Source organism: Dipodomys ordii, unplaced genomic scaffold, assembly GCF_000151885.1.
Source record: "Dipodomys ordii isolate 6190 unplaced genomic scaffold, Dord_2.0 Scaffold49, whole genome shotgun sequence".
Lineage (NCBI taxonomy): Eukaryota > Metazoa > Chordata > Mammalia > Rodentia > Heteromyidae > Dipodomys > Dipodomys ordii.
Window position 1 is genome coordinate 7271019 of NW_012267265.1, and position 21237 is coordinate 7292255.

General features: G+C 37.4%; 1 protein-coding gene across 1 annotated transcript in view; it reads left to right on the forward strand.

Annotated features, from left to right (window-relative positions):
* Fras1 (Fraser extracellular matrix complex subunit 1) overlaps nucleotides 1-21237 on the forward strand; it is a 452968-nt gene that overhangs the window by 337059 nt on the left and 94672 nt on the right. Inside the window, exons 36-40 of the mRNA XM_013020100.1 lie at nucleotides 1422-1454; nucleotides 8079-8210; nucleotides 9445-9570; nucleotides 12275-12522; nucleotides 21023-21171. Coding sequence (XP_012875554.1) covers nucleotides 1422-1454; nucleotides 8079-8210; nucleotides 9445-9570; nucleotides 12275-12522; nucleotides 21023-21171 — 688 coding nt within the window. The remainder of the gene's footprint in view (nucleotides 1-1421; nucleotides 1455-8078; nucleotides 8211-9444; nucleotides 9571-12274; nucleotides 12523-21022; nucleotides 21172-21237) is intronic.

A 21237-nucleotide genomic window follows, 5' to 3' on the forward strand; every position in this document is an offset into this window, starting at 1 on the left:
AGGAACTCTTTGACTGTAATGATGAACAGGGACTTGGCCAGGAGATTGGGACAGGCCAGTGGTGAGTGGAGTTCAACAGGGAGGGTTTTCCTAAACCCCCGGAACTATTCCCTGTGGGGATGAGAATGTTACTGACCTGGGATTAATAATAAGGATTTGACATAAGAGAGCTATTTGTTTTTAAGATTGAGGAAAGCTGATGACATTTTTCATGAAGGCGGTACACTGAATTAGGATAGCCTTAAAACTGACCACTGTATCTGTTGCACTGATCCAGGGATCAAAGAAGCACTGGTTGTGAGTCCCTAAAGATTTTTATGCCTTGGGATGATTCTAAAAATCTTGGAGCCTGTTTCATTTACAGTCTTTAAGATGTGTGCTCCACAGAACATGATGAATATATGGTGTTATTTTTACAAAGTAGATTTATTCATATTGAACAGCTGCCTGTTGGGGTGGTGGGTGGCTGGTGATGTTTTTTCTATTTGGGGCATTTTTAATTGACATAATATTTGTACATATTTATGGAGATAAAAATCACACATGCATAATAAGTATAATGATCATATCAGGGTGATTATTAATAGCCCTCAAAGAAGTACAGCTGATGTTCTCTTGTGGTAGTTAACATGGGTTAAATAATTACAGGGTTTTTTTAAATTATGGTAAGCATATAAAGTATTTGTCATTATTTAATAGAAGTTCAATCATTTAGAATGTGGTGAACTATTCAATTAGATTGAAAATCACTAAGGGTGTGTAGAGGTCACTTCTCTGAGGAGTACCCCTAGTGTTTAGTAACCGGGTGACTAATAGCCCATGAAAATGTTCCCAGTTCCCTGTCCCCTACTTTAGGAGACCTACTTTCCAAGAAACTCAGGATATCCTAGAATTAGAGGATCAACTGTGCTTGCAGTAATTTCCGAATTTGCTATACTTACCTTGGTTCCTCCAGTTGCTTCAGAGAGAGCAGAGTCCCATTCTGTATAATCTACAGGATAAATGCCACAAGATAAATCTCTCACACGGTTACAGTGTGTAAATCAATGTCCCAGGCATCACTCAATTCTACAATGGAATTGACCCACCTAGAGTACTGTCAGTGATATACAACATCACCCACGTTTGTCAATTTGTAGGATTTTATGTCCTGATAAAATGGGATCTGAATGAATGTGTTATAAATCACTCTAACGGCTGTGAGATAAAATTATTCTGCTATGTAGTTCCTTTTGCTATTTGAAATTAATGCTTGCATCATTAAATTCAACATAACATTAGCAGATGATCTACTGATCATTTCTTCAATCAGAATAATTTAGAATAAAACATCTAACCTCTGTCCCATATTTTGTGTTTTCTCTATCTGCCACTGATTCTGAAATATTTCCTAAACTGGCTTTCTCTTTTAACTCTTTTAGGTCTACCAGAATCAGTGAAATTCCACTTCACAGGTAAAGACTTTAATACCAGTGTTATTAGAATGGAATGTTTTCTTCCTTTGTTTACTTGTTCTTTTTGCTACCTTCATTGTTACTTTAAGCTATTTTCTAAATTGTATTAAAACTCACATGACCTTTCTTCCAAAACAGAGTTCGTCTAAAATAATCACATGGTTAAATAGTAATTGCTTAGTTTTATATTCATAGAAATAATCAAAGGTAGGGAAGGTGGCTCAGGGGTAGAGTATTTGCCTTGCATGCATGAGGCCCTGGGTTCGATTCCTCAGCACCACATACACAGAAAACCCGGAAGTGGCACTGTGGCTCAAGTGATAGAGCACTAGCCTTGAGCTGAAGAGCTGAGGGACAGTGCCCAGGCCCAGAGTTCAGGCCCGACAACCGACAAAAAAAAAAAAAAGAAAGAATCAAAGGTGTTAAAAATTAATGTTATTTAAGCCATAATTCAACTCACCTTAATATTTGTTTAAAAGAAATAATAGTATTAATATCTTAGACTCTGGACCAGACATCCTGAAGTTCAGCTTGCCGTGGGAGTTTTTCATCTTCCTTAGATCTGAATTCATCATTCATCACAAAGATAGAAATAATAATAGTAAAACTTCCAGAACAGTGATTGTTACATAATCACCCTTGTATTAAACTCAGCTCTTGCACAGTGACTGTACTTAGTCTTAAAAAAAATTATCTTGAAGTTGTTGTACAAAGGGGTTTCAATTCAACATGTCAGTTTGTGAGAACTGTATTATGATCCATATCATCCCTTTTATCATTCTCCTTTATCTCTTCTACCCCATTTATCTCCTCAATTTATCTGATTCTGTTTCCACATATGTGCATTGAATATTATAACTACATTTGCCTACGCTTTCTCTGTTTGTCTCTTCTCCCCCACCCTGACCTCACACCTCTACAACTTATAGGCCCGCTTCCTGGTATTTTTGTTAAACTGTAAGTTCGTTTTTCAAAGGAGTTATACCATAGGACTCTTCCCTTGCAGGTACCATACTTCAGTTGATATGTTTGTGCTTATGTACTTCATCTTGAATAGAGCCAGTTATTGAATGCTTTGACACTAGAGGGAGAATTCCTATGACCCTAAGTGTGAGTGTGAGTTGAAAACTGTGTACAGAATTTTCAGCACCCCAGGTTAAGTTCACACTGCAACAGAAGTTGACTGCCAGTCAGCCAAAGCAGAATCAAACTTGGAGTCCATGTTGAAGCAACATAAAGACGAGTTTTCTTGCTGAGGTCAGACAACCAATAAATGGAATCTTTAAGTAACTTCAGTTAGAATTGATGATTCTGTTGGAAACAACCTTCCATGTGTTCTTTCATATAGTTCATGTAAGAAGAAATCTTGATGGGATAGAAACTTCCAGCCTTTCTTCTTTGAGAGCTAAAAATCACACTTCAGTCACAAGTAACTTCCAATATTGTGTCCATGCTGATATGAACCCACTGTCCATTCATAGTGACAGACCACAAAGTAATTTATATAATCAGTACTAATGTAAAACAATTTCTTTGACTTTTTCAAAAAAACTCAGGAAATATTGCCTTACTTCTAAAGATAGATATTATTTCCAGTATTCTCAAGCTTAGGATACTAAAGATCAACAAGAATAAATAATCTGTCCAGGTTTCCATCACGCATGTAAAATGCAGAATAAGGATTTTAACGTAAGCCCCTGACTCAGAATATGGACATGAAAAACATGTGAAATCATTGTAAGCCACAGCTTTAACCTGAAAGCTTGAGTAGGTGGAGGTTATCCATCAACTTCTCCAGGACTTTTTTAGCCTCTTATACAGAACAGAGTGATGGGCCTTGAGCTGACCATTTTTTATTATTTTATTTTATTGTAAAGATGCTGTGCAGAGGGGTTACAGTTACATGAGTAAGGTAATGAGTACCTTATTTGTCTAGCATTGTTACTCCTTTGTTTTTTTCCTATTCTCCCTTCTCTTCCCCCCCAGTGTCCCCCAAGGCTGTAAAGTTCATTTCCAACATAGTGTCTTGTGAGTATCATTGTTGCAATGGGTCATCCTGTGTCCTTGTTTCAGCATTTTGTTATTCCCTTTCCACTCCCCAAATTAGATAAATAGATATACAAAATCAAATAGTGTAACAATGGGGGATATACCATAGGGAGAAGAATATACAATCAAAAAAATCACATAGTACATTAAAAACAACAATGACAAAGAAAAAACTCTTGTTCATCTCTTGGAGTTCATATCATTTAGTATCATCTTATATGATCATATGTATGTCACTTTTGAGCTTTTCTGATCATCTGATAAGATTATCCTAGATATATAATTATTGCAATAAGGGAAAACATGGAACCTATATTTCTTTGGGTCTGGCTTACTTCACTTAATATGATTTTTCCAAGTCTTTCCATTTCCTAACAAATGGGGAGTGTCATTCTTTCTGATGGAAGCATAGAATTCCACTATATACATATATATATATATATATATATATATATATGTATCCATTTCTTGATCCATTCGTCTACTGAGGGGCATCTGGGTTGGTTCCATATCTTAGCTATGGTGAATAATGCTGCGATAAACATAGTTGTGCTGGTAGCTTTAGTATAGCCTTATTTGTGATCATTTGGGTAAATGCCCAGAAGTGGGATTGCTGGATCATAAGGGAGCTTTATGTGTAGGCTTTTGAGGAACCTACATACTGCTTTCCAGAGCAGCTGAACAAGTTTAAACTCCCACCAACAATGCAGTAGGGTTCCCTTCTGGCCACATCCCCTCCAGCATCTGTTGTTATTAGATTTCTTGATTATAGCCATTCTAACTGGGTAAGGTGGAATCTCAATGTTGTTTTGAGTTGCAGTTCTTTTATGGCCAGAGAAGTTGAGCATTTCTTCATGTGTCTATTGACCATTTTTAATTCCTCTTCAGAGAAGTCTCTCTTGAAGTCTTTTAAGTCTCTTTAAGTCTTTTAATCGGGCAGTTGTTTCTTTGAGGATTTGTTGTTGAGGTATTTAATTTTTTGAGTTCTAAGTGTATTTTAGATATGAGACCCTTGTTCATTGTATGGCTAGTGAAGATCTTCTCCCAAACCATGGGCTTTCTATTGATTTTGCTAGCTATGTTCTTTGCTGTGCGTGCAGAAGCTCTGCAGTTTAATGCAATCCCATTTGTCCAACGTTTTGATTTGTTGTGTTTCTTTGTCTTTATTAAGAAAATTTTGTCTTGTACCAAGGAGCCCTAGAGTTTCTCCTATTCCTTCTTGTAATGTTTTCAGGGTGTCTGCTTTTACTTTGAAGTCTTTGATCCATTTGGAGTTGATTCTGGAGCAGGGGGATATATAAGGATCTAACTTTAGTTTTCTACAGGTGTTTAACTAGTTTTGCCAGTACCATTTACTGAAGAGGCTGTCTTTCTTTAATTCTATTTTTTTGGCTCCTTCATCAAAGATTAGGTGTCTATAGATCTGAGGGTTCATTTCTGGGTTCTTCATTTCTATATCCTCAGGTCTGTTCTTGTGCCAGTACCAAGCTGTTTTGATTACTATGGCTTTGTAGTAGAGTTTGAAGTCTGGTGTTACTATTCCTCTAGCACTGTTCTTTCCACTAAGGATTATTTTTGTGATTCGGGTTCTTTTCTTTTTTTCTTTTTTTTTTAGGGGGGTCCAGTCGTGAGGCCTGAACTCTGGGCCTGAGTGCTGTCCCTCAGCTCTTCAGCTCAAGGCTAGCACTCTACCACTTGAGCCACAGCACCACTTCTGGCTTTTTTGTTTTTGCTTATGTGGTGCTGAGGAATCGAACCCAGGGCCTCAGGCATGCAAGGCAAGCGCTCTACCACTGAGCCAACTTCCCAGCCCCTCTTTTATTTTTTTCTACCAAAGATTTCTGTGGGTTTTTTAAATTTTATTTTATTTTATTATTGTGAAAATACCCGTACAGAGGGGTTACAATTACGTGGGCAAGATAACGAGTACATTTCTTAACAAGCATTGTTGCCTCCTCCCTTGTTTCCCCTTCCTTGTTTTTGTTGTTGAAGTTCAACTTTTGGAATCTTGTAACAAGCAAGCCATCTCCTTTAGGAGACTTTGTAAAGGAGAATTGTAAATTGGGCAGATAATGAGCTAATGCAGCAACAAGCCCAAGCTCTGACATTAAGCCATGGGAAGAAGGAGAAAAGCTCATTTTGGTTAGTCAGTTAAGATGAGAAAGAAGGCTTATGTTCCTGACTTGACTGGCTTCATGACAAGCACAGATGCTCTGGGGAGCAGTTCTGAGCAAGGAATACGCATGAGACAAATGATACCTGCATGGAGCTTTTAACCCAAAGAGGCAAAAACATTGCTTAAAGAGAGGGCTGGGTATGTAATTGCTATCATTTTGATTATAATTCTTGTGCTTGCTTTCAAAGCACTGATTGTACCTGATTTATTTTTCTAGGTATGTAATATACACTGGCAAATAGCATTCTTCCATGTAATAGAAAGCTGTGCTTTGGTCATATTAAGCAGCTGTGTGCTAGGCCCAAAGCTCTTTGAGTTTTAAATCCTGTCATTTTCTTCTTTGCAAAATAAAAATGTTAAAGTCATCCCAGGCATTTAAAAGGAAAGCAAAGCCAGAACCTGGTGGCTGTGTTCCTTGCTGCCCTGGAGGCTGAGATCGAGGATCTTGGTTCAAAACCAACCCCAATAGGAAAGTTCCTGAGGTTCTTATCTCCAATTAACTACCAAAACTGGAAAGTAGATATCTGGTTCAAGAGCACCAGCCTTGAACAAAAAAACTAAGGGACAGTGTCCTGGACGTGAGTTCAAGTCCTACCCAGTACGTGTGTGTGTGTGTGTGTGTGTGTGTGTATGGGCACGCGTGCATGCCCATACACACACACACACACACCATAAAGCAAATACAGTGTAAAGCACGCACACACACACACACACACATACACACGCACACACACACACAGAATAAAGCAAACACAGAGTGATAGCAAATGAAATAAATCTATTTTGCAATTACTGATTTTTATTTAACATGGAGGTTCCTCACTTTCAAGGGCCTCCTGAATCCACTGAAATATATGGAAAAGTTGATAGTATGTTTGTCCACAAACATTCATAAATTTAGAATAATATGCCCCATTTGTGACGACCCAGAGGAACGAAGATGGGACATAAACACAGAAGCAGCAGCAATAGTTTTACAAGTGACTGAATGTCCAGAGTCCTAAAACCTTTGTTGTCATGTTCAGAGGTGCTACTTCAGGATTGCCCTAGGACATGGAATGTACCTTATAAAGGCTAACAGTGTCTTTGAGATGTTTCAAGGATAAGACAAGGAAGTGGTGCTGTGGCTCAAGCGGTAGACCGCTCACCTTGAGCTGAAGAGCACAGGGACAGAGCCCAGGCCCAGAGTTCAAGCCCTACAACCGGCAAAAACAAAAACAAACAAACAACAAAAAAAGGATAAGAAAAATCTGAAACCTAAATGGAATCATTACTAGGAGTCACTGAGCAATGCCTTGCTTTGATTAAGAAGAGGACAGATAGATACTGACTTGCTACTGGGCCTAGAAGAAAGTGCCAGTATCCCTCCAAGCCTGGCCTTTACAGAGAAATAAGAAATAAGAGTCAGGGGTCAAGCCCTTTTGTCTTCATTTCCCTTTGTTGATGAGTGTTCTCAGGGGTGCAGGTAATCCAGGGAAGTAAAATTGGAGGTCACTGTTTTTCTCACAAAGGTGTTGTTTATTATGACATTGTGCATAATTAGCAGGTAAAAATGAATTCCGTTCCTCCCAAACCAATATTATGACAGACATTTTCTATCTTTTCAAAAATTATTTTCTAATGATACAAATACACTGTTAAAAGAAAATACTAGCTGAGTGCCCATGATTCACACCTGTAATCATAGCTACTTAGGAGGCTGAGATCTGAGGATCAAAGTTTAAAACCAGTCGGAGCAGAAACATCCTAGTGAGACTCTTATCTTCAATTAACCACTCAAAAACAAGAAATGGAGCTGTGGCTCGAAGTGGTAGAGCACTAGTTTTGAGCAAAAGAGCTCAGGGAGAGTGCCTAGGCCCTGAATTCAAGCCCCACAACCGACAAAAAAAGAAAGAAAAAATGAAGTGTTTTTCAGAAATACCAGAGGAATTAACCGAATCAGAAAACATTTCTCTAAATAAAAACTTTTATCAGGATCATGTAAGAGTATATATTTTGTATTACTTTCCACTAATGTTTATCAGAATCATCTTGTTTTTCAAGTATGCTCTTAGAATGACTTTGGTGTGATGATCCTTTCTCCTTTTTTCTTTTTAAATAATTTCTTATTTTGAAAATACTGTACAGAGGGGTTACATTTACATGAGCAAGGTAATGAGTACATTTCTTAACAAGCATTATTGCCTCCTCCTTTGTTTTTATTTATAGGAAAGCTTTGTTAGAATAGTCCACAGAATCTTAATTGCTTGCTTACTTTTTCCATCTCTAAGCACCTCTTAAAGTGTTAAAAATAATCTGAAAAGGCTTCTAGCTATGTATTTGTGTAAACAGCCTGAAGTTGACCAGACTACATGTTGATTTATATTTATGTACATGCTCATGTATATTTACCTTCCTAGTTTCTGATGGACAGCACACAAGTCCAGAGATGGCCCTCACCATCCATTTACTTCCTGCTGATCAGCAGCCACCAACCTTTCAGGTCACAACTCCCATGCTCAAGGTCAGCCCAGGAGGCCGCACTTCTATAGGTGAGATCTGGGACCATAGAAGAAACATGACTTTGGGAATAGTACCATATTTTAGCAGTGATTCTTTTGCAAGCTTCTTGATAGTAGCCAAAAAGCAGTGACCTCCTTTCCCAGAAGCGTGGGCATTCTTATTCAAATAGAAGCAGCACAGGGAGAAGGAAATAAACTCTTCTGAGGCCAACCTTGTGATGGAATGCAACACAGAATTTATTTCCCACTCTCTAGGAGTTTGATTTGTTGTCTTCCCTGAAATATAAAGTAACAGCAGAGAGGAGAATGAAGGGGAGAAGATTGCAATGACTGCTTTTGTTTACTATTTAGAAAGTAAAGAAAAAATAGGAGAAATGACAAATCACAATAACCTTTAGAAGAGCTGGTCCAGTTACTTCGCTCATGACTTTATATACTTCTTTAGTATGCTTACTCTTTAGAAGTTTATTTCTTCCTTTACCAAGGGACATTTTACTGACATATAATGGACTGGTGATTTTTTGTTAGGTGCACTCTGTGGATCCTTATGTAATTTCTTTGTATGGGGTTTTGTCGAAAAGTAATTGTTGGGGCTGAGTGAGGTGATCCATAGCCATAATCTCAGCTATGCAGGAAGTAGAGGTATGAAAATCATACTGTGAGGTCAGCCCAGGCAAAACTATGAAATTGAAAATTTTGAAAGCCAAAAGGTCTGTCGGTGTAGCTCAAATGATAGAACACTTGCCAATCATGTGCAAGGCCTTGAGTTCAATCTCCAATCCCACCAAAAGAAAAGTTATCAAACATATTTAAAAATGTCATTTTTGTTCCATTCATCATTTTCATAATGGCCCAAGTAGCCAGCATTAAACTTGGCTCTTCTGGTAGATTCAGGAAAGTGAGAAGAGAAGAATAATTAAAGCAAAACCAGTTTATGCGAGTATTTTCTGGAAGAAAAGCTGCCTTAGCTGTTAAGAACTGACCTACTTCTGCCTTTCTTCTGTGGATGCCCTCATTTGTCTAGAAGAAAAAAGTGTTCCCAATTCAGAGCTACCTAATACTAGGTGAAGTTTTGGGGAAAACCTCCTTGCAATTTGTGGATTGACTATCAACTGTTTTTCTTGATTAGAATTAAACAGTCTTCTTTGATAACATATTACCCACAAACCGGCCTACAGCTTGGCCGATGGTGTTAATGCATACAGAGTATACAGTTGGTGCTGTACTTATTCTCTTTTACCATAATTTCTTCTCCTTACTGCAGGCCTGCAAATGGTAGTAAGAGCTGCTGAGACAGCCCTTAGAGAACTCTTCTTTGAACTTCAGAAACCTCCAAAGCATGGCATGCTGGTTAAGTACACACCTGAGGCCCGAGCACCCATGACTGCAGGTAGCTAAACTCTGTGTGCTTGGTCTGCTTAGAAGAATTTTTTCCTCTATAATCAATTTTAGGTGAAGTGTCTTTGCAGGATAAAACTGTGAGGAGGTATTTCCTTTGATGCTTTTGTCTGCTGGTTTAATTTGGCACTTCTGCCCATGCCCCCTCCTTACCCTTCACATACCCCTAGTCCCACTCCAAAAGCTGTGGAGCTGCTTCCTGAAATGGGAAGTGAAGACTGGTTTCTGAAGCTCGAAAATGCCTTTATAACATCACCTCAGGAACTATCCTCTTCTGTTTCCCTGTTGCTTTTTCCTACAGATTAATTTGTATGTCTTAGTTTATCAGGTGAATCTTTACAATCATTTTTGCATTATGGTTCTGCTAATGTTAGCTTTGTGTATCCATTTTTTTTAAAAAGGATAATGTTTTAAAAATAGAAAATACATTGTTGAGGTATTATGTAATCCAGGTAATACTGTGGTGATATGACCAGCTTTTTAAGAAAGTAGGCTTTCTCTAATGAGAGAGAGGGAGAGAAAGAGAGACAGAGAGAGAGAGAGACAAAGGGGGGGAGATTATTTCAAAAGTACAGAAGAGCACAAAGAACACATATTTTTTAAGCTGTAAGCCCTTGTATATCAAAATGAATATTATTCCCTCAAGCATAGTTACCCAAGAATGCCCTACCTTATGACAATAACAATCCGTACTTTCTCAAAACCTTAACATGGTTTCTTTGAGAGATGTACTAATGTGTTCTTTTGAAATTCTTCAGTGGAGCAAATCTTTGCCCTTAAAAGCAGATTGAATTCTTAAGAACAATTAATAGGCATTTGGGAGTCACAAAGGTAGACTTCTTTAAATGTACTGAAGAATTGTCATCAGAATAGCTTTTGAAGCATCCTAAGGGATCTATTTTAAGGGTACAATGGTCATTGCCCTGTTTCTTTAATACTACATTCAACCTATATTTGTGTAGTTAATATGTAAGACCTGAAGATGTTTGTAGTTAGTTTTATTACCTTGCTTTAAACATAGTGCCCTAACATTAGTAAAACAGAATAACACAATACTGAAAAAGAAGACTGAGGATGAATATAGAAATCCATTTTTATTATATAGTACCAATTTTATTTATTTTATTTTTATTTATTTTTTTTGGGGGGGGTCCGGTTGTGGGGCCTGAACTCTGGGCCTGGGTGCTGTCCCTCAGCTCTTCAGTCCAAGGCTAGCACTCTACTACTTGAGCTACAGCGCCATGTCTGGCTTTTTTCTTTTTTCTTATGTGGTGCTGAGGAATCGAACCCCGGGCCTCATGCATACAAAGCAAACGCTCTACCACTGAGCCACCTTCCCAGCCCAGTACCAATTTTAATAGCAAATAATCTATCTGAAAATAGCATTTGGGAAGCCTAGTTCTTCTACTGAGTTGTGTGGAATGATTAGGACCATGGCAGTAGAGGCAGTTGTCATAATAAAAGTTCTATGACAAAAAAAATCTTGGAGAAATTGTAATATTCTAATATTCTAATCATTCTTAAAGTTGAAAACATATATTCAAATTGTGTTTATTCTCATTTTCCCCAAACTTGGATAAACTTGAAACTTTTTCCAAAATACATAATCTACTATGAATTAGTATTCTTGACTGTTCAGCTCAAGTTTCTAACTTCAAGTATATTTTCCCTTCCTTCCTTCCTTCCTTCCTTCCTTCTTTCCTTCCTTCCTTCCTTCCTTCCTTCCTTCCTTCCTTCCTTCTTTCCTTCCTTCCTTTCCTCCTTTCCCTCCCTCCCTCCTTCCCTCCCTTCCTTCCTTCTTTCCTTCCTTCCTTCCTTCCTTCTTTCCTTCCTTCCTTTCCTCCTTTCCTTCCTCCCTCCCTCCCTCCTTCCCTCCCTTCCTTCCTTCTTTCCTTCCATCTTTCTCCCTCCTTTCCCCTCCTCTTTCCTGTCTTCTCTACTTATCCTGATGATGAAAACCTTGACCTTGTGCTCAGTAGACAGGTGTTCTACCACTAACTTACACCCCTGGTCCTCAAGTATATTTTTCAATTCTTAATTTAAAAAAAAAAACACCTTATACCTCCAATTACAAAAACAAGTCGTTTAAATAAGGATACAGGTGGACCTGTTGCAACAATGAAAAGTACAAGTCATTATGTCGAAAGGGGAGGAGGGGAAGGGATGGGAAGGGGAAACAAAGGAAGAGGCTACAATGCTTGATAAGAAATGTACTCATTATCTTGCCCAAGTAATTGTAACCCCTCTGTATAGTATTTTCACAGTAAAAAATAAATAAATAAAAAATTTTAAAAAGAATAATGAGAGTCCAGAAGAGCTATCATAAAGAATGGAAGCTCATTCTTTGTTCTGAACCAAGAGGAATTAAGGAGTGTATTGAAGGCAGATTTTAGCTCAGTAAGATTCAGAACCTTAAAGATCAAAATAAATTAGAACTCTCTTTAGAAGTATACACTACATTGCTAAACAGGTTCTTACCTTGAAAAGTGGAAAGACAGGCTAACATACCCTTTTTTTAAGAGTGATATAAAGGGAAGCAAGCCTGTATTGGGTGGACAACTGGACTAATTAGGTTATAAGTCCTCCAGTTTATAATTCTATATGTACTTTGAAATTCTGAGAACAAAGGTGCTATGTAAATGAAAGACATTGTTCCAAGAGATAATTGGTTTTGCAACTTGTTTTGTTCTTTCAAGGTGATACGTTTACATATGATGATATTGAGAAAAATGCTCTACAGTACATTCATGATGGCTCCTCTGCTCAGGAGGACAGCATGGAGATCTCAGTCACAGATGGCCTCACAGTGATGACGTCAGAAGTGAGAGTCCAGGTGTCCCTGCCCGAGGACCAACGGCCTCGGCTGGCTGCTGGCTCCTCTCTAAACATTACTGTGGGTAGTCAAAGCACAGCCGTAATTACCAGGTCACACCTTGCTTATGTGGTAAGTCCTTGCATTTCTTTCTCCTTATTTCTCCAGGGCATCTTCTGACTAGGCTGACTAGAAAACTCACCCAAGGAACCTGTTGTTCAGCAGTATCACACCAGCCTACCAAGCATGAGTCCCAGAGCCTCAGATCAAACCCTCCCCACATTCCACCAAAATAAATAAATGAGAGGGAGAGAGGGAGGGAAAGATGGATAAGGGAAGGAAGAAAAAGAGGAAAGAAGGGAGGAAGAGCCACCAAGGCTGAGTATTTGAGACTGCAGGTATATGACCATAAAAAGAACCCTTTTCTCAGCTTCTATTGTTAGGAGGACTTGCACTGGTTTTTCCTGGTCAACTGGTTTTTCCCAGTGTCACGGAGGTAGACATAAATTCATCCAATTCTGGTGACTATACAAAAAATAGGGGTTGTTGACTGTCAGTTGGTAACAAACAATGAAAACATTGCCCTTGTCAGAACAGCCAAGTTCCATTGTTTAAGTGCCAGCCGTAGCCTTTCAAATAAGAATTTTCAGCAAAGAGCATTTTAGAAGAATTTTCCTGGTCATTGACTAATAGGTAACAGTTGTGTTTGGGCTCCCATTAGAGGAAGACCATTTCTCACCAGCTTTGGCCTCCTTCTTTTTAGAGTGTTTTCTGACAGAATAAGAGTCATTGTTGATAGAGTCACTGCAGATTTCTTAGGCAGGTTCACTGACTCACCTCCCATGTCCTGCCCCAAGAGACACAGTATAGCTAGAGGCCAAGGGAGAAATAAGGACTCTGGAGTTCCCCCAAGTCTGGCCCTAACTTGATAAGTGGTCCTGGGTAATTAAACTCAAATCTTCCTCTTTGATTCTACATCTGGGACTAAAGATAATGAGTATAATTAATCTTATTTTGCAGTACTGTGTACTGTAAACAAATACTTATTCCTATGTAAACATTATAATGAGTTGTTTTTATAATGCCTTAAAAGGAAGAATAATTGTCTGAATGGCAATCATTCTTACTACTGTATTTTTCTTTTAGTAATCTTAAAATTCTAATGGATGATCTGACCCTTTTCTTCATTTTCTTTCTTTCTCTCTTTCTCTTCTTTTTCTTCTTCTTCTTCTTTTTTTCACTATAGAGTTTTAAGTAATTCTTCTCTGAGCTAAAGAATCATTATAAAACCCAGTACTGAATAGTAGCATGTTAGGGAAAGTGTTGACCTGGAAACATTTGCTTTTGCACAGATTTTCCCTTTAAATTGTATTTTCTTAAATTATGGGAAACTGCATTCCACATTGATCGTTGGTTCCTCTTGTGGGTCTACTATAGTTTTGGAAAAGCTTCAATTTTTTAATTGATACATTATTTTTTATCATGGGTTATGATCTTTTGAATCCTATGAAACTCATAAATTCATAAAAATGTATGAATTCAGAGTCAATCAATAGATAACCAAAGCTTGAAAAATGTTCAACAGACCAAAAAAGCATTCCAGGTACACTTCTTGCCCATTAACTGCATATTATAACCTGTCTATCAAGATACAAGCCCATTGACAACTGAATATATATTTTCAAAAACTAATTAAATGTCCAAAAGTGGGATTTCTGGGTTATAGGGGAGCTCTATGTGGAGTCTTTTGAGGAACCTCCATACTGCTTTCCAAAGTAGTTGAATAAGCTTACACTCCTACCAACAATTCAGTAGAGTTCCCTTTTGGCCACATCCCCTCCAGCATCTGTTGTTTTTTAAATTTCTTGATTATAGCCATTCTGACTGGGGTGAAGTGGAATCTCAATGCTATCTTGATTTGCATTTCTTTTATGGCTAAGTTGAGCATTTCTTCATGTGTCCATTGGCCATTCTTATTTACTCTTCAGAGAAATCTCTCTTTAAGTCTTTAGCCCACTTATTGATCAGGCAGTTGTTTCTTTGAGGATTTGTTGTTGGGGGATTTAGGTTTTTGATTTCTAAGTATTTTAGATATGAGACCCTTGTCTGTTATATGGCTAGTAAAGATCTTCTCCCAGTCCATGGGCTTTCTATTGATTTTGCTAGCTATGCCCTTTGCCTTGCAGAAGCTCTGCAGTTTTAATGCAGTTCCATTTGTCCAACCTTTCTTTGATTTGTTGTGTTTCTGGGTCTCTATTAAGAAAATTTCGTCCTGTGCCAAGGAGCCCTAGAGTTTCTCCTATTCTTTCCCATAATGTTTTCAGGGACTCTGCTTTTATTTCGAGGTCTTTGATCCATTTGGAGTTGATTCTGGTGCAGGGTGATATATATGGATATAGCTTTAGTTTTCTACAAGTGTTTAACCAATTTTGCAGCACCATTTACTGGAGAGGCTGTCTTTCTTCCATTCTATTTCTTTAGCTCCCATATCAAAGATTAGGTGGCTATAGGTTCATTTCTGGGTCTTAATTTCTATTCCATTGATCCTCAGGTCTGTTCTTGTGCCAGGACCAGGCTGTTTTGATTACTATGGCTTTGTAGTAGAGTTTGAAATTTGGAATTGATATTCCTCCAGAGCTGTTCTTTCTAATAAGGATTGTTTTTGCTATTTGGGGTCTTTTATTGCTTCTTCTATTTCATTGAAGCAATCACAAAAAAGATCATACCAAAGCTACCAGAACAACCATGTTTATCACAGCATTATTCACCATAGCTAAGATATGGAAACAACCCCGATGCCCCTAAGTAGAGGAATGTATCAAGAAAATGTGATATATATATATATATATATATATATATATATGAATTCTATGCCTCCATCAGAAAGAATGACATTGTCCCACTTGTTAGGAAATGGAAGACTTGGAAAAAAATTATATTAAGTGAAGTAAGCTATGCCCAAAGAAACATAGGTCCCATGGTTTCCCTTGTTTGCAATGACTAGTCCATGTCTAGGACAAGCAGAGAAGGTCAAAGCCTATGTACATATGACCACATGAGATAATATTAAGCAAAATATACCCCAATACAGGGACACAAGTGGTTTTTTGCTTTCTTGCTCCTGTTTCTTCTGTGTGATCTTCCCCCATGGTATAACCCCTGTTCTCACTGTGTTTGATTCTGGTGTTCTGCATCTTATATATACATTTTTGTAATTGGAGAAGGGAAGGGGTATAGCAGAATGCTTACATGGGGATGCAGGTTGATCCATAGTGATGATGAGATGTACAGATCACTATGTTGAAAACCAACTTTACAATGTCGGGGTGGGGGGCGGTGGTGGGAGGGGTTGAGGAGGTGGAGAGGGAAAGGTAGGGAAAAAACAGAGGAGTTAACAATGCTCGATAGGAAATGTATTCTTTACCGTCCTCATGTAACTATAACCCCTCTGTACAGTATTTTTACAATAAAATATATATTAAAAAACTAATTAAATGTAAATTTAGCCACAGGAGCAGAAAGACTCCAAAGAACATTTCTAGCTTACTGAAAATATAACGTATGTTCTTAAAGACTGGACTAGGTTATGTACAACCTTCCTGTCAGTGTGGTAGAAGACTTTTATATTTAGTGTCATGGAAGGCATTTCCCAAAAATGCTAAAGCTTTCAGTGAATATCTAGGAGGCTGGAAAACCCATCTGATATGTTAGTCATGACCTGGGCAGAGCATCAAAACACCAAAGACTGTAATATGTTGGAAGAGACAAAAGGGAAAAATGAGATTTTATATAATTTGCTTTGTAATGGCTTTTTTATAGACACAGTTTGCTGTGCATTGCATATAAACAGGTAAGGGTTTCATGCTCACCACTTCTAGGATAGTGACCATTGGCAAATTGGTTAACCACCCTTGGCCTCACTTTCCTGATCTATAATAGGATTATTAGATTAACTTTTAAAAGCTAATATATGCATACTAACATTTCATATCATGTATCTAGGCACAGATATTAATTAAAGGTGTATAATTTCTAGAGACAATTGCTACTATATGGAAAAGCTAAAAGAATCTCTTGCCTGACACTATTGGCTCCTGCTTGTAGTCCTGGCTACTCAGGAAGCTGAGATCTTAGGATTGTGGTTCAAAGCCAGCCAAGGCAAGGAAATCTGTGAGTCTCACATCTCCAATTATACACTAAAAAACCATAAGCTCAAGTGGTAGAGCACCAGATTTGAGCAAAAAATAAGGGACAGTGACCAGTCCCTGAGATCAAGCTTCATTACTGTTACACACACACACACACACACACACACACACACACACACACACACACACAGGCTCACAAATCTCAGGATAAAATACTAGAAATAAAAGGAGAATTTACTAAAAAGTCATAGATAACATCAACAAACAGTAATAGCATTGCTATATACCAACAAAAAAATAAATAGTAAATGTATCTAAAAAGATGCTACCATTTAAAATAACACTGAAGTTACAGTTGTGTGTATGTGTGTGTGTGTTAGTGTTTTGGTACTGGGGCTTGAACTCAAGGCACCGTCCTTAGCTGGTGTTCTACCACTTAAGCCACAACCCCTTTGTGGAGCTACCTAAAGATAATAAAATTATAATAACATAAAATAATAACATTAAACAATCATGCCTTTGGATGAAACCTAATAAAAAAAACCAGTCAGTTATACAAGAAAATTTGTAGCGCTTGACAGACATTTAAGAATCAATAAATAAATGAAGAGCTGTACGATACTCACACATTGGAATAGTTCATATAAAAAATACCAATTCTCCTACAAAATGACCTTTACTCTCAATTCAATTTCAGTCAAATCCCCAATGGATAAGCTGATTCTGAAATATATGTTAGAACCAAGGGTTAAAATTGTGAACAGAGATGTGAGGAGAGCAAGGAATCTTGTTCTACTAGATATCTAGATTTATTATAAACCTACAGTATTTATAACAGTACAGCACAGAAATATATTAGAAAGCCCAGAAATAGACCTACACGTGAACTGTAATAGAAAACAGACAGTGAGTCAGCTTTGCTGAAGCTGAAAGATTCTTCACAACCTGACACTACACAGCCATTATTCATATGGCCAAAAACGGAATTTGTTCTGCACTCTACACCCTGCATGTATATTAACCCCCGCTTGATGAAGTGCTTAAATGTCATAAGTAAACTTTTCAATTCTTTGCAAATTCTAGACAAATAGTTCTACAATATTGAGTAAGAGGAACTTTTCTTAAGTTAGAAACAGAATGCTAACTGTAAAAGTTTGACATATGTGACTATGAAGTTATATTCATAAAAATACATAACAAGGATAGAAACCAGGCATGTTAAAAATTGGAAGATGATGGGTCTGGGAATGTGGCTTAGTGGTAGAGTGCTTGCCTAGCATGCATGAAGCCCTGGGTTCGATTCCTCAATGCCTCATACAGAAAAAGCCAGAAGTAGCACTGTGACTCAAGTGATAGAGTGCTAGCCTTGAGCAAAAAGACACTCAGGGACCGTGCCCAGGCCCTGAGTTTAAGCCCCAGGACTGGCTAAAAAAAAATTGGAAGATGATACTTGCCACTCATATAACCAGAAACTACAAGGAAAATATAAAGAATGTCTGCAGATCAAGAAGACAAGAAAGTAGGAAAATGTATAAGAACTTCAAAGAAGGGGAACACATGTAGTCAATAAACAGATATTCACTTTTATTAGTGATCAGGGACAGTATGTTAAGGTGATATACATTTTATGTGAAATAATGGGGAGGAAGTATATCTATAGGAAATTCTCTGTCAGTGGAAGTATCTGAAACAATCATTATTGGAAAGAATTTGACAATATCTTGTCAGAATGAATGGTCAATGTCCTTAATCATCCTACTAGATTCTTCCCTGAGAAAAACTTTCATACCAATAGCAAATGTCATGGGCAAGAATGTTCATAGCAGCATTATTTGTAGCAGTGAAAATATTGAAACAAGCTCCAATATCCATCAACAAGATAACAGACATCTTGTCATCTACTTACTCTGTAGACTATTAGAAAGCCACAAAACAGATGAATTGTATTTACACCAGTATGGATAAATCCTTGCAGTCTATCACTGAGTAAAGGAGAAAGATATTCCAAGAAGGTGTAGGTCAGTACACTTGCCCTACCTAAAATGTGAACACAGGAGTTCAATCCTGAACACCACAAACAATACACTGCTAAACAGTCCCCTGTCTCTTCCAAGATCTTAAAAAGCATGATGGTGATACACACCTGTAAAACCAACATTCAGAAGGCTGAGCCAACCTGAGCCATGTAGTAAGACCATATCCCAGAAAGAAAAGCAAAGTAAATGAAAAGAAATTCCACAAGAGTACATTCTAAGTCTATTTTTCTCTTTTAAACTAAAAATAGACTTTGTAATAACATATCAAACTATATTCAGAAACTTAAGGAAATGAGAAATAAGATTCAGCTTATTGAAAAGCCCAGGGCAAGGACAAAGGAGCAATTATATATGTATATATGACATATAACATATATAATATATACACACATATATAATCTCACTGAATAGTAGAGTCTTGGCTGTATACGTAATAATTATTTATATTTAGTATAGTTATATGCTTGCCTGTTTATAATTAGTAATAAGAGGAAAATGAAAACATGAATTAACCCAAAGGAATGTAAAGAGCTTTGAGCAGGACAGTTACATGAAGACAAGATTTATATTCATAAGTATTCTCTGTATCTGCAGTATTTTGAATGTACTGAGGTAGTGATTTTCTTTAAATTATGACAGTATTTTGGGGGAAAAAAACTTAGCTGATTTCCCACTTTTTTCAACCCCAGAAGTCACTTAAAAATTGAAGCCTAATAAGATACGCTTCACATGAGATAAGCATTTCCTTGCCAAATTTGCCAATGTGGAATTTAGGAGCTCTTCATTCTAATTATGAGCCACACGCACTAGCTTTGTAGTTTATCACCATCTCAGAAGATGAGACCTTAAAACTCTCAACATTTTCTTTAAAGTTCTCTGTTAGTGGGGCTTCACAGTAATATTAAGAAGTAGTCCCTTGGAAGCTTACATATTGTACAGAAAGAGAGAAACTTTAAACAAGTATGAATGTAGAGGAAATTTTCCAAAGCTTTTCAGGTTCAATAAATGTGTATCTCTTGCTTTGAGGTTCAGAACCACTAACTTAAAAAGAGCCCTGAGGGGCTGGGAAGGTGGCTCAGTGGTAGACCATTTGCCTTGCATGCATGAGGCCCTGGGTTCGATTCCTCAGCACCACATAAGCAAAAAAAAAAAGCCGGAAGGGGCGCTGTGGCTCAAGTGGTAGAGCGCTAGCCTTGAGCTGAAGAGCTGAGGGACAGAGCCCAGGCCCAGAGTTCAGGCCCCACGACCGGACCCAAAAAAAAGAGCCCTGAGGATAGAAATAAGAGTGGATTGAAAAGTGCTGTTTCTGGCCTACAAGGTAGCAGTGTACACAAGCCTGATCTGATTCCACACATGACTACAACATGACTGCCAAAATTTACATTTGAAAGTAAAATTGACTATGCAGCATTTTGTTTTCATTGTTGTTTATGAAAAAGTGGAATGCTCCATTCTCATAATTCATCAAAAAGATGAATGAGGGCTGGAGGTTGGACTTAAGTAGTCAGATCCTTCCTAGCAAGGTCATGGTTCTGAGTTCAAACCCTAGTATTGCCAAAGAAAAGATTTAAAAAGAACTACCAACAAGTTTTTTCCTGCCTTCTAGATGTTTCCAAAATATTCTTGTTAGAAATAGGAAATTGTTCATTCCGTTTTAAAGAGGAAGTAAATGTGATCAAAGGACATTACATATAGGTATGGAAGCGTCATAAAGAAAAAATTTCATATAAACGTAGAAAAATTCATTAATTTTAAAGTATATTCAGTTATTGAATGTAGAGAAATACAGAAAACTAATTTTATTTCTCAGTAAACCATAGAGAAGGAGAAAGAAATGTTCTTTGTTAATATTGAGGATCACACTGTGGAGTGTGATCCATAGATTCATTCATAACAGAATGGAATGAACGGGTTCCTAGATCATTTTGTTAATCCAAAACTTTATCACATTGGATATTATTTTTATCAAATGAGCCACTGGCTAATCTAAATATTTTCCACTCATTCTGCCTTGTGTAGTATAATATATTGTAATCGAATTTTACTTGCTTCTAAAATACAAGTGATATGGAAGAAGCCTATATCTGTGTTGGTAGATAGATGACTTACAGCTGATCACATTTTATATATTTTTGTACACTTGTACTAAAAACAAAATTTTCCATTCTTAAGGCATCAATAGGGTATCTCTTTGTTTTATACTTCATATCTAAAGTTCATTCCACACTGAGCTATTCTTGGAAGAAAACATTATCCTATTATTCCTCTTTTATTGAAGGAGGACTAAATACTGAGGTTTTCCTAAAGTTTGAAATGCTGTTGCTTAATGAACAGATGGAAGGAAGTTTGGTCATTAGCAGAGACAGAAACACCTGCAGACCTCTGCACAATGGGATTTTTTTTCTTGCAAATGTGCATTCACACCCTTACTCCTATCTACCTGATTAGGATGATTCATCACCTGACTCCAAGATCTGGATTCAATTAAGTTCCTTGCCAATGTATGGTGCTCTTTCTAGAACCTCAGGATCTGAGGTAGAAGAACTCTCAGAGTTTTCTAATTTCACCATGGAAGATATCAACAAAAACAAGATTAGGTAGGTAACCATTTTGTATTATTTCACAGGAAGTTTTAAATTTTGTATTAAAAATATTTATACAAA